General features: G+C 40.3%; 1 protein-coding gene across 1 annotated transcript; it reads right to left on the reverse strand.

The window, feature by feature from the left end:
- Positions 1-11846: 11846 nt before the first annotated feature.
- Positions 11847-13906, reverse strand: Ankra2l1 (ankyrin repeat family A member 2 like 1). The gene is given in 2 exon segments (NM_001409373.1): positions 11847-12098; positions 12606-13906. Coding segments are annotated over 2 exon segments (942 nt in total). The 5' UTR covers positions 13492-13906; the 3' UTR covers positions 11847-12042.
- Positions 13907-14238: the final 332 nt, after the last annotated feature.

The following is a 14238-nucleotide window of genomic DNA, read 5'->3' on the forward strand; positions in this document are numbered from 1 at the left end:
TTCTTTCTTTATTTTGTGCGTTTGGTGTTTTGACAATTATGTGACGGGAGGTGTTTCTTTTCTGGTCCAATCTATTTGGAGTTCTGTAGGCTTCTTGTATATCTATGGGTATCTCTTTTTTTAGGTTAGGGAAGTTTTCTTCTATGATTTTGTTGAAGATATTTACTGGTCCTTTGAGCTGGGAGTCTTCACTCTCTTCTATACCTATTATCCTTAGGTTTGATCTTCTCATTGAGTCCTGGATTCCCTGTATGTTTTGGACCAGTAGCTTTTTCCGCTTTACATTATCTTTGACAGTTGAGACAATGATTTCTATGGAATCTTCTGCTCCTGAGATTCTCTCTTCCATCTCTTGTATTCTGTTGGTGAAGCTTGTATCTACAGCTTCTTGTCTCTTCTTTTGGTTTTCTATATCCAGGGTTGTTTCCATGTGTTCTTTCTTGATTGCTTCTATTTCCATTTTTAATTCCTTCAACTGTTTGATTGTGTTTTCCTGGAATTCTTTCAGGGATTTTTGTGTCTCCTCTCTATGGGCTTCTACTTGTTTATTTATGTTTTCCTGGAATTCTTTCAGGGATTTTTGTGTCTCCTCTCTATGGGCTTCTACTTGTTTATTTATGTTTTCCTGGAATTCTTTCAGGGATTTTTGAGATTCTTTCAGGCATTTTTGCGATTCCTCTCTGTAGGCTTCTACTTGTTCTCTAAGGGAGTTCTTCATGTCTTTCTGAAGTCCTCCAGCATCATGATCAAAAATGATTTTGAAACTAGATCTTGCTTTTCTGGTGTGTTTGGATATTCCATGTTTGTTTTGATGGGAGAATTGGGCTCCGATGGTGCCATGTAGTCTTGGTTTTTGTTGCTTGGGTTCCTGCGCTTGCCTCTCGCCATCAGATTATCTCTAGTGTTACTTTGTTCTGCTATTTCTGACAGTGGCTAGACTGTCCTATAAGCCTGTGTGTCAGGAGTGCTGTAGACCTGTTTTCCTCTCTTTCAGTCAGTTATGGGGACAGAGTGTTCTGCTTTTGGGCGTGTAGTTTTTCCTCTCTACAGGTCTTCAGCTGTTCCTGTGGGCCTGTGTCTTGAGTTCACCAGGCAGCTTTCTTGCAGCAGAAAAGTTGGTCTTACCTGTGGTCCCGAGGCTCAAGTTCGCTCGTGGGGTGCTGCCCAGGGGCTCTCTGCAGCGGCAGCAACCAGGAAGACCTGTGCCGCGGTTTCCGGGAGCTTCAGTGCACCAGGGTTCCAGATGGTCTTTGGCTTTTTCCTCTGGCGTCCAAGATGTGTGTGCAGAGAGCAGTTTCTTCTGGTTTCCCAGGCTTGTCTGCCTCTCTGAAGGTTCAGCTCTCCCTCCCACGGGATTTGGGTGCAGAGAACTGTTTATCAGGTCTGTTTCCCTCAGGTTCCGGAGGTGTCTCAGGCAGCGGTCCTGCCGCTCCTGGGCCCTCCCCCACGGGAGCCCAGAGGCCTTATACAGTTTCCTCTTGGGCCAGGGATGTGGGCAGGGGTGAGCAGTTTTGGTGGTCTCTTCCGCTCTGCAACCTCAGGAGTGCCCACCTGACCAGGCGGTTGGGTCTCTCTCTCACAGGGTCTGGGGGCAGAGAGCTGCTGCAGGCCGGGATCCGAGGGTGTGGGACTTCCGGTAAACACAGAACGTGCCCGGTCCTAGAGGAATTCTGCTTCCGTGTGTCCCAAGCTCACCAGGCAGCTTTCTTGCAGCAGAAAAGTTGGTCTTACCTGTGGTCCCGGGGCTCAAGTTCGCTCGTGGGGTGCTGCCCACGGGCTCTCTGCAGCGGCAGCAACCAGGAAGACCTGTGCCGCCGTTTCTGGGAGCTTCAGTGCCTATTTTATCCTTTTTTTAAAAATTGTTTATATTTATCCAATCATTCCTGTGTATAGAAATCTGGTTTAACAATTTTATAGTTTCAGATCTTATAAGAATATCACACATTTTTCTTGTTTTTAACATTGGTTATTAATTGTTTGATATTGTTCTGTTGTTTTTGCCTTTGTATGTTCATTCAACATTTTTTATTATTTATTTTTGCACTTCAGATTTTATTCCCCTCCCAGTCCAATCCCCTGACAGTTCCACCTCCCCTACCTCCTCTCTACCACCCCATTGTGTTTCTACAAGGACGTACTCATCCCACCTGGGGCCTCCAGTCTCTTGAGGGTTAAGTGCATCTTGTCTGACTGAACCAAGATCTGAGAGTCCTCTTCAGTATATGTGATGGAGGTCTCATCTCAGCTGGTGAATGCTGCCTGCCTACTGAAACAGTGTCTGGGAGATCTCAGGAAGTCTAGGTTAATTAAGACTGCTGGTCCTCCCACAGGGTTGCCCTCCACCTTAGCTTCCTCCAGCTTTTCCCTAGTTCAACTGGAGGGGTCAGAATCTTCTGTTCATTGGTTGGGTGCACATATCTGCACTTGACTCTTTCAGCTGCTTGTTTGGCTTTTTGGAGGGAAGTCATGATAGGTCCCCTTTTGTGAGTGCTCCATAGCCTCAACAATAGTGTCTGGCCTTGGGGCTTTCCCTTGAGCTGGATCCCACTTTGGGCATGTTGCTGGACCTTCTTTTCCTCAGGCTCTTCTCCATTTCCCTCCCTTCATTTCTTTCAGACAGGAAGAAATGGGTCAAAGCGTTGACTGTGGGATATCAACCTCATCCCTAACTTGATGCCTAGTCATTCAGCTGGAGGTGGGTTCAATAAGTTCCTTCTCCCCACAGTAGGGCAATTCACCTAGGGTGCCTGCCTTTGTGTCCTGAGAATCTCTCACTTCCCAGACTTCTTGTACATTTTAGAGGGTCCTTCCAACCTCCTTTCTCCTGAGGTCAACTGATTCCATTCTTTCTGCTGTCCCTCAGGGCATCAGTCATTTCTCTCACTCAATACCATATTATATCCCACTCCCCTATGCCTCTTTGCCTCCCCTTTGTATAATTTCTTCTCCCTCCCATCTGGAACTGAGGTGACCTCACTTGAGCACTTCAGCTTGTTGAACTTTTAGAATTATGTTTAATTTGAGAATTCTGTACATTATTTGCTAATATCTACTTATTAGTGAAAATATACTATGAATGTCATTTGGTTCTGAGTTACCTCCCTCAGGATGATATTTTCTAGTTCCATTCATTTGTCTGCAAAACTTGGGATGTCCTTGTTGTTAATAGATGAGTAGTATTCCACTGTGTAAATGAGTCACATTTTTATATCTATTCTACTGTTGTTGAGACATCAGGGTTGTTTCTAGCTTCTGGCTATCACAAATTACGCCACTATGAACATAGTGGAACATGTGCCCCTGTGGAATAGAAGGTATATTCCCAAGAACGGTATTTCTGGGCCTTTAGGTAGATCTATTTCCAATTTTCTGAGGAACCTCCAAATTGATTTACAAAGTGGTTGTACCAGTTTGCAATCCCACTGGCAATGAAGGAGTGTTCCTCCTTTTCTTCATTCTAACCAACATGTGTTGTCACCTGTGTTTTTATCTTAGCCATTCTGATTGCTGTAAGATGGAATCTCAGGGTCGTTTTGATTTGCATTTCCCTGATCATCAAGGACTTTGAACATTTCTTTAGGTGCTTTTCAGCCATTCGAGATTTTTCTGTCCTGAATTCTCAGTTTAGTTCTATACCCCATTTTTTGATTGGGTTGGGTTTTTCTGTTTGTTTGTTTGTTTGTTTGGTGGTTAGCTTCATGAGTTCTTCATATATTTTGGATATTAGCCCTCTATCAGATGTGAGGTTTGTGAAGATTTCCTCCCAATCTGTAGGATGTCAATTTGTCTTATTGACTATGTCCTTTGCCTTACAAAGAAGCTTTCCAGTTTCATGAGGTCCATTTATCAATTCTTGATCATAGAGCTTGAGTTGTTTAGGAAATTTCCCCATGTCAATGAGCTCAAGGTTCCTTCCCAATTTCTCTCCTATTAGATTCAGAGTATCTTGTTTAATGTTGAGGTCCTTGAGCCACATGGACTTGAGCTTTGTGCATGGTGACAAATATGAGTCTATTTTCATTTTCTACATACAGACAGCCAGTTAGACCAGCATCATTTATTGAAGAAGCTTTATTTTTTCCATAGTATGTTTTTTGGCTTCTTTGTCAAAGATCAAGTGTGTGTAAGCATGTGCTTTTTTGGGGGGGGGTCTTCAATTCTATTCCATTGATTAATCTGTCTGTCTCTGTACTGATACCATGCAGTTTTTGTCATTGTTGCTCTATAGTAGAGCTTGAGTTCAGTGATGGTGGTTCCATCAGCCATTCTTTTGTTGTTAAAAATTGTTGTGACTATTCTGGGTTTTTTGCCTTTCCAGATGAATTTAAGTATTGCTCTTTCCATGTTCTTTTTTCTTCCATTTTTATTAAATTGGGTATTTCTTATTTACATTTCAAATGTTATTTCCTTTCCAGGTTTCTTGTCCATCAGCCTCCTAACCCCTCCCCTTCCCCTTCTATATGGGTATTCCCCTCCCCATGCACTGGGCATTACCACCCCACCGCACAATCCCCTACACTGGGGGTCCAACCTTGGCAGGACCAAAGGCTTCCTCTTCCACTGGTGCCCCAACAAGTCTATTCACTGCTACCTATGCAGTTGGAGCCCAGGGTCAATCCATGTATAGTCTATGGGTAGTGGTTTAGTCCCTGGAAGCTCTGGTTGGTTGACATTGTTGTTCTTATGGGGTTGCAAGCTGCTTAAGCTCTTTCTGTCCTTTCTTTAATTCCTTCAACGGGGGTCCCATTCTCAGTTCAGTGGTTTGCTGCTATCATTCCTTTTCATGTTTTTGAAGAATTGTGTTGGTATTTTGATGTGGATTGAATTAAATCTATAGATTGCCTTTGGTAGGAAGGCAATTTTTACTATGTTAATTCTGCCAATCCATGAGCATGGGAGAGCTCTCTATTTTCTGAGACCTTCTTTGTTTTCTTTCTTGAGAGACTTGAAGTTCTTATCATACAGATCTTTAACTTATTTGGTTAGAGTTACCCCAAGATATTTCATATTATCGGTGGCTATTGTGAAGGGAGTTGTTTCCCTAATTTATTTCTCAGCCTGTTTCTCATTTGTAAAAAGGAAGGCTACTAATTTATTTGAGTTAATTTTATATCCAGCTACTTCGTTGAAGTTATTTATCAGCTATAGAAGTTCTCTGGTAGAGTTTTTGTGATCGCTAATGTATACTATCATACCATCTGCAAATAGTAGCTTTCCTTCTTTGCCAATTTGTAACCCCTTAATCTTTTTTGTTGCCTTATTGCTCCAGCCAGAATTTTGAGTACTATTTTGAATAGATATGCAGAGAGTGGGGATCCTTTTCTTGTCCCAGATTTTAGTGGAATTGCTTCAAGTATCTCTCCATTTAATTTGACTTGAGTTGTTTTGCATTTAACTGCTGTTATTATGTTTAGGTATAAGCCTTAAATTCCTGATCTCTCCAATACTTTTAATATCATGGGGTGTTGGATTTTGTTAAATGCTTTTTCTTCATCTAATGAGATGATCATGTGATTTTCTTTCTTTGAGTTTGTTTATATAGTGGATTACATTAATGAATTTTTGTATTATTGAACCACCCTTGCATTCCTGGGATGAAGCCTACTTGTTCATGGTGAACGATGTTTTTGATGTATTCTTGGATTCAGTTTGCAAAAATTTTATTGAGCATTTTTGCATTGATATTCATAAGCAAGATTGGTCTGAAGTTCTCTTTTTTGGTAGGGTCCTTGTGTGGTTTAGGTATCAGATTAATTGTGGCTTCGCAGAATGAATTAAATAGTTTCCTTCTGTTTCTATCTTATGGAGTAGTTTGAGGAATATTGGTGTCAGGTCTTCGTAGGAAGTCTGGAAGAATTATGAAATAAATCCATCTGGCACTGGGTTTTTGTTTCTATTTGGGTGATTTCAGCCCTGAGTTTGACCATTTCCTGCCTTCTATTCCTCTTGGGTGAATTTGCTTCTTTTTGTTCTAGAGCTCTCATGTGTTCTGTTAAATTGCTAGTGTAAGATCTCTCTTGCTTCTTTTTTTTTTCAAAGTTGTTTTTTTATTGAATATTTTATATACATTTGAAATGTTAATTCCTTTCCCAAATTCCTGCCCATAGGCTACCTATCCCATCCCCTCCCCTTCTTCTGTAAAGGTTTTCAACCTTGCCAACCATCCTTGTTTCCTGCCTCCCCAACCTAACATTACCCTACACTGGGGGGTGGGGCGGCAGCCTTGGCAGGATCAAGGGCTTCTCCTCCCATTGTTGCCCAATAAGGCTATCCTCTGCTACATATGCAGCTTCTCCAGTTTCTTTACCAATGCACTTAGTGTATGAATTTTCCTCTTAGCACTGCTTTCATTGTATCCCATAACTTTGGGTATGATGGGTCAACTTTTTCATTAAATTCCAGGATGTCTTTAACTTCTTTACTTTATTTCATCCCTGACCAAATTATCATTGAGTAGAGAGTTGTTTAGTTTCCACATGTATGTGGATTTTTCTATTGCTTTTGTTGTTATTAAAGACCAGTTTGAGGCCATAGTGGTCTGATAGGATGCATGAGATTATTTAAGTCTTCTTGTATCAGTTGAGGCTTGTTTTGTGACCAATTATGTGGCTGATTTTGAAGAACACACCATAAGTTTCTGAAAAAAGGTGTATTCTTTAGTTTTAGGGTGAAATGTTCTATAGATATCTGTTAAATACATTTGTTTAATAACCTCTATTAGTTTCAGTGTCTCTGTTTAGTTTCTGTTTCAGTGACCTGTTCATTGGTGAAAGTGGGGTATTAAAGTCTCCCATTATTATTATGTGGTGTTCAATGTGTGTTTTGATCTCTAGTAAAGTTCCTTTATGAATGTTTATGCCCTTGTATTTGAAGCATAGATGTTCAGAATTGAGACTTTCTCTTGGTGGATTTTCCCTTTGATGAATATGAAGTGTCCTCCCTCATCACACTTTTTGGTCGAAAGTCCATTTTATTAGGTATTAGAATGGCAACTCCAGCTCGGTTCTTGGGACCCTTTGCTTGGAAGACCTTTTTCCATCATTGTACTCTGAGATAGTGTCCGTCTTTGTTAATGAGGTGTGTTTCTTACATGCAGCAAAATGCTGAATCTTGTTAGTATATCCAACTGCTAGTTTATGTCTCTTTAAAGAATTGAGTCCATTAATACTGATAAATATTAAAGGAAGATGACTGTTGGTTCCTCTTATATCTGTTTGTGTAGGTAGCTTCATATGCTTGTGGTTTTCTCCTTTTGCCTTTGTTGTGAGATGCTTAATATCTTGTCTTTTCTTCAGTAGAGGTGTCTTCCTTGTATTGGGTTTTCCTTCTAGGATCCTCTGTAGGACAACTGATCAATAGATACTGTTTGAATTTGGTTTTGTCCTGGAATATTTTGGTCTCTCCATCTATGTTGATTGAGAGTTTTGCTGGGTATAGTAGCCAAGGCTGGCATTTGTGCCCTCTTAGAGTCTGCATGACTTCTGACCAGGCTCTTCTGGCTTTTATATTGTCTGTGGCGAAATCTGGTGTGATTCTGGTAGGTCTGCCTTTGTATGTTACTTGGCCCTTTTCCCTTACAGCTTTTAATATTCTTTCTTTTTTCTGTGCATTTAGTGTTTTGACTATTATGTGACAAGAGGATTTTCTTTTCTGGTCCCATTTGTTTGGTGTTCTGTAGGCTTCTTGTACCTTTATGGACATCTCTTTAACTCAGGGAAGTTCTTTTCTATTATTTCGTTGAAGATGTTTTCAGGTCCTTTGAGCTGGGAATCTTCATTCTCCTCTATTCCAATTTTTCTTAGATTTGGTCTTTTTAATGTGTCCTGAATTTCCTGGATGTTTTGGGTTAGGAGTTTTCTATGTTTTGAATTTTCTTTGACCATTTTGTCAATCTCTTCTACTGTATCTTCTAGACCTGAGATTCTCTCTTCTATCTCTTGTATTCTGTTGGTGATTCTTATCTCTGTAATTCCTCACCTCTTTCCTAGGTTTACCAGGTTTGCCTCCATTTGTATTTTCTTTATTGTTTTTCCTTCCACTTTTAGGTCTTGGACTGCTGTATGTAATTCTTTATCTGTTTGATTTTGTTTTCCTGTATTTCTTTAAGGGATTAATTACTTCCTTTTAAAGCTTCTACTTGTTTACCTGTGTTTTCCTGTATTTATTTCAGTGAATTATTTATATACTCCTTAACGGACTCTATTATCTTCATGAGATAGGATTTTAGGTCAGTTTCCTGATTTTAAGGTGTGTTGGTGTATTCAGGGCTTGCTGGGAGCCTGGGTTGTGATGATGCCCACTTACATTTGCTTCTATTGCTTATGGTCTTACACTTGCCTCTTGCCATCTTGATATCCCTAATGTTTGTTGATCTGGGTGACTCTGTCTGGAGTCTGTTCTTTTGTTCCTGGGTTGCAACAGGTCTCCTGTGGCCCTGGCTGTAGCAGACTTTCTGTGGAGCCTTCCAACTGGCAGATTTTCAGAGGGGCAGAGAAGCTGCTGATTTGTTGCTTTAGCTGCAATAGATCTTCTGGGAGGCCTTCAGACCATTGAATCTTCAGAGGAGCAGTCACACTCTTGTCCAGTGTGAAGCTGTTCTCCGGGAGAGGAGGGTACGTAGGTGTGAGGGGGTTGTCAATGGACTGTGGTTTCTGTTTGTTTTTGTGTGTGTGTGTGTGTGTGTGTGTGTGCAGCCAAAGTCCAGGGAGGCTTTCAGTCTTTCAGGTCAGTTGCCCTGAATGCCACAGAGCTCCTGAGAAGTCTTCAGACTGTGGTGTCAATTGCCCAGTTGCCCTCTGTACAGAGGAACTCCTGGAATGCCTTCAAGCTGTGGAATCCTTGCTGCAGTGGATCTCCTGGGATATCTCTGGTTGTGGTATCAAATGTTTTGAGTGCATTAGCCTTCTGGTATGCTTCAGGATATGGTGTCAAATGTTGTAAGAGCAACAGATACTCTGGTAAACCTCAGGATATAGTGTCTTCCAGGAAGCAGACTAGCTAGTAGTCTGTCCCAGCAAAAAGTTCCAGGCAGAAGGGGATTGGTATTTGGCAGGTGGAGTTTTAGGGGTATGGTGGGTCCCCAAGTTTACTGGCCCCCAACAGCAACTGTAGGATTTTGGGGCGGGGGTAGCAAATGCTGAGTGCAGCAGATGTATTCAGCATTTTTATATCACTATTTTGATTTTTATTTTTGAAATTTGCATGTGGTATTTCATGGACAGTTTATTCTTTGGTCAAGTCTATTTTAGTATTCAAAATCCCTCTTAATCTTGTTCATTTTATTGGTTAGTATTTCTTTTACTATGTTAGATCATTTGTTTTTTCCACTTTAGTTTTCTATTTCTGTGTAAAAGTGGAATTAGTTTTGATTTGAATTACATTGTGTACTGCCTTTGATAAGAATAGACATTCAACAATGTTAATTTTGTCCATCCAAGATGGCCTTTCCATCTTCTAATGTCTTTCTGTACTTCTTCTTGAGTATTTTAAATCTCCACTGCATACTTCATTTATTTTCTTTGTTACTTTCATTCCACAGTGTTTGAGATTGTTGTGAATGGGATTGTTTCCATGATGCATTTCACAGATACTTGTTAGTGATGTATATGAAGACTGGTTGTTATGCATTAATTTTATGTCATTTATTTTCTTGGCAGTATTTACCAACTATTAGAGTTTTCTGTTAGAATTTTAGAGTCTTTTAGGTGTAGAATCATCCCATCTACAAATACTAATAGTTTTAATTCTTCCTTTCCAGATTGCATCTAATTTATTTTCTTCCATTTTTAAATTTCTCTAGCTTATGTTTCAAGAATTGTATTGAAAACGTTTGGAGTTGATATAATTATATTGTTCTCAATTTTAGTGAAAATGTCAGTTTTGATCTTGCTTACCCATTAGAACTAGATGGTAGGGCTCTATGGAGGAAGACAGCAAAACCAAATATCTTGGTTGCAAATGCAGCTAAGTTGGACATATCTTCTTAACTATCTAACATTCGTGGTGTAGAACATGTTTGCTGCTGAGGAAGATAAAGTGTCTGTGTTTTTACTTAGCTGTCCATCTTCAGAACCACAAAGCCAACCTGACAGCTATTAATGTGCTTACTGGTGCAACAGTGACATATCTATTATCATGGTAACCAATTGTTCTGTAATAGGATTTGAGGCTTTCTGCACAGGAGATACATTTTAGGTACTATACATCTGGTTAAAACACATAGCTGGGTAGATCATTGTCTCTAGGGAAAGGTATATACTACTGTTGCTTGGCTAAACTAATATAATGCTGAACTGTCTTTTAAAGATGATCATGCTCATAAACAAATTCTTTCAGCCTTCATCAGACCAGCATCTCTTTATAATGAATAGTGTTGAATGAAGTTACTCATGGTTGCTCAAGAGTCTTAGAATAAATGATAGTTGAGTTTTCAGCCTAACAGAGGACATTTATACAACTATCTCTACAGCTCACTCAACTTTGGAGAAGAGGGAGTGGAAAGAATGTAAGAGCTGGAAGACTGGGAGAAGGGTTGTGAAATGCTATCTTCAGGTCATGACATAGCCATTACAAACTTAAACTTACAGCAGCTGCAATTGACTGAACTGGACTTGCACAAGACTATGCTTGTTAGTGGCTAATCTTAAATAAAGAAGAATCTCAAGGAACCCTTATCTCTTCTCCTGAATTATTGGCAGTCATGAATTCTGAAGGGGAGACAGTCATTGCCCTCAGTTATATAACAAAATGTGAGCTTTTTAGACTTTATTGGATGCTTCCAACCCCTAGGCCACAAAGATGATCATGGCTATACTTTGTAACAGAACAAAATGTAATAAAACAAAAAAGGCAGGATTGTGGGGAGGGAACCTGTTGGAAGGAGAGGATATGATAGGTACAAAGAAAGATAAAAGAAGATGAGTGAAGAGACCAAAAAATGCACTAAATATATTTGTAGAACTGTAAGTGTATTCAATTAAAAGGTTACCAAAAAATTCTTAAACAATGTATCAGCTAATATAAAACAAAAATGGTTGAAGTACAAATGTATTAAAAATAATAAAACAAAAATAAAGAAAGCTAAACAAAACTAAACATAAAATAATATGATGACAGCTAGAATCTTTTCCTTGTTGGAATGAATGCACTTGCTCCACAACTTCAATTGTCTTATTAACTGACTCCAGTATAATGAAGACATCAAGTCTCAGTAATTCAAAACAGGTACTTTAGTACGATCTTCCTGCTTGGGGGGAAGTTGTAGGACTCCTTTTGGAAGGAATTTTCCATTTTGAAATTCCTTTCCTGATAGAGATTTGTGTCTAATATCCTGGTGACATTGTTTTACAAGCACTGCTTTCTGTGGCCAAAGTTCAAATTGAGTAAGGGGAACATTTCCATTCTTGCAGTTTTTTGGGTTTTTTGTTTTGTTTTGTTTTGTTTTGTTTTGTTTTGCTTTGTTTTGTTTTGTTTTGTTTTAACCTGTGGATATGACGTTCCTTGATGGATCTCAATTGTTTTTCTCAATGAAGTCCTCCCATTCTTTCCTAAGCATTCTTGTGCCTGTCAAGGAGATGGTGTCAAGATCAGGTCTCTTCTCACATTTCTGTGCTGTCAATTATCATAAAATGGTGTGGCTGGTGCTTTCTGTGTGTTCCACAGGTAGTGACCCTGGCTCACTCATGTGGAATTACAGGTTCATGCTTGCAAGCTGTGCATCTGATGCATCCCTTTTATCCACAGCTGCTCTAGCTCTTGTTGAGAATTATCCTGTATGGTTTTGATATTTATTTATTTATTTATTTATTTATATAGTTTGAATTTTTATCTATATTGCCATTTTTTTTAAAAATCAGGATTAATTTTATTATAGACAAGTGAATTATCCAGAGGAATATGTATTAAAACTCACTAAAAACCAGCAAATATTGCAACTGAGATAAAAATTTACACTCAAACAGAACTATAAAAATTTACACGTAAACAAAACTATCATTAAGGACCCAGGGCTGAGAAGGGCAGGTGGCCTTTTCTGAGGAGTCGTCACTCCTTGATGTTCTGAAGCAGCTTCAACAGGTGTGACTCAATGACCTGTTGAACTACAAGGACAGGTCACCAAGGTCACATCACAGAGACACAAAACCAAGCAAACAAAATCCAGTCCATAAATTCAACTGAGCCTGAGATTTTGAACAGTGAAGTTATTGCTATTAGGACTGATTGTCATCTGAGGACAAGGTGCAACAGTCATTCTTAAAATTAAGGCTGATCCTAGTTCGGCAACTGCCCAGCCTTCTGAGTTTTCTGTCCCGAGGTTTTATTACAGAGTACAATGCTGTTACATAATTTTTTTATGAAAACATTTTTGAAATAAATCTTGCAAATACTGCCACTTGTCTTCTAGTAACCATGTGCGTTTATGAGAAAGTACAATGAGTGAAGTCACTCCTTAGCTTTACAGGATCTCTCTACTTGGCCCTTCATTAAAGCATATGTCTGGAGTTAGAATAACGGTGTTTATGCATGGAAGGGAAGAAGGTTTGGAGCACTGGCATTGCAATATATGAAGCTTTTCTAAAATGGCCCGAGAGTTCTAAGACACTTACCACTTCTGTAGCCCAGAGCTACAGCCAAGTCCATAGAATTATAGCCAGAGTCTGTTTCAATTGTTGGGTCAGCTCCATTTTCCAACAGCATCTTCACGCACTTCCCGTGGTTCCCGTGGACAGCATAAAGCAAAGGGGTGCCTCCGTTCCAGTCATACTCATTTACGTCAACTCCACAGTCTAGCAGCATTTTGACAATGTCTGTGTAGCCCTTACTGCAGGCCAACGACAGGGCACTTTCTCGACCTTTTCCTAAGAGCTGGGGATCTGCACCGTTCTGAAGGAGGAATTCTACCACAGCTATTTGCCCGTGTGCCGCAGCCCACATCAGGGGAGTAAATCCTTCTTCATCCGTGTGATTGATAACATTTTCTTGTTCAATACGAGTAGCCAGGTAGAGCATCTCTCCCTGAGCTGCCAACTGGTGAACAGACAGAGAATTTGCTAACAGAGGTGTGGTGGAGACCTCGTTTCCCCTGTGCTTGTTGGTTAAAGTAGTTGACTGTTTTATGGGTGAGAAATGTTTAGTTGTAGAGGGTGTGTAGACGTGCCTTACTTGAATTCCAGGAGAAGGAGAGGTATGGATATTGCATTCAGCTTTAAATAAGACAGACGCCACCTCCAGGTCAGAGTTAACTTGATCTTGAATATTTTTACTATCCTCTTCGTTTAAGGACTTCACAAAGCGAGAGCACACGTTCATATCAAATCGGTTTGGCAGTATGAACTTCATCCCCATGGCGACTCCCTGAGCTGACCCTTCATCTGAGTTTGGGTCTGGCTGGTGCTCTATTTTGATGTCTGGCATCCCAGAGAGGCCATAGCTGCTGGGACACTCTTCCACGACCAGTTGGGCCCCAATGTCCAGATTTGCAGATGTAGCCATGGTTTTAATAATTAAAACATTTCTTCATGATTTCTTTTTCTTTTTTTTCCCCCAAGGGTGTTATCCAGTATTTTACTGGAATTGAGATAGTAAAGTATAAGCGACAGGTGTCCCGGCGGGCGTTCCCGCTCTATGGCCGCGGGGTGACACCCGCTCCCGCACGGTGAGCGGTTCCGGGGACAGAGGCCTGTCCGGCGGGTGATATGACTACCCAGAGCGCAGCGGGAGAGCGGCTCGGGCCTGGCCAGGGCCAGCAGTGGATTGGTCCCGAGCTCGGTCGGCTTCGGGCCCAGACGTCACTTCCTATTTTTTATCTCTTCTGGAAAAAAACTAGAGCGTTCAGTGAAGGCGAGACGACTACAAGTGATCTCTTCTGGTTTCCCTAGCGCTCCGCGCCCCATCCTCTCGCAGAACTAAAGGTCGCCTATATTGCCATTTTAAATAAAACATTTACCTTAAAATAAATTGAAATTGATGAATATCTGTTAATCTACTTCACTTACTAGAAAAGTTGTATATAGTAATATTTCTGAAACTGTTAAACAGATTCTTTGAGGTCACAGATATGCTTTAAATTTCTGAGAAAAACTGAACACCAAAATGATAATTCAAATAAGAGATTTTAAAGTATTTTTTGACAGTTCATGTGTATATAAAAATGAAGTTTAGTCATTTCCATCCTCCATTGCACCCTTTCACACCCTCTCCCATTCCAGTTGAATCTCATCTTCTCCAAACCCCCTCCTG

The sequence above is a fragment of the Rattus norvegicus genome, chromosome X (assembly GCF_021556685.1).
Source record: "Rattus norvegicus strain SHRSP/BbbUtx chromosome X, alternate assembly SHRSP_T2T, whole genome shotgun sequence".
In the NCBI taxonomy this organism is placed as follows: Eukaryota; Metazoa; Chordata; class Mammalia; order Rodentia; family Muridae; genus Rattus; species Rattus norvegicus.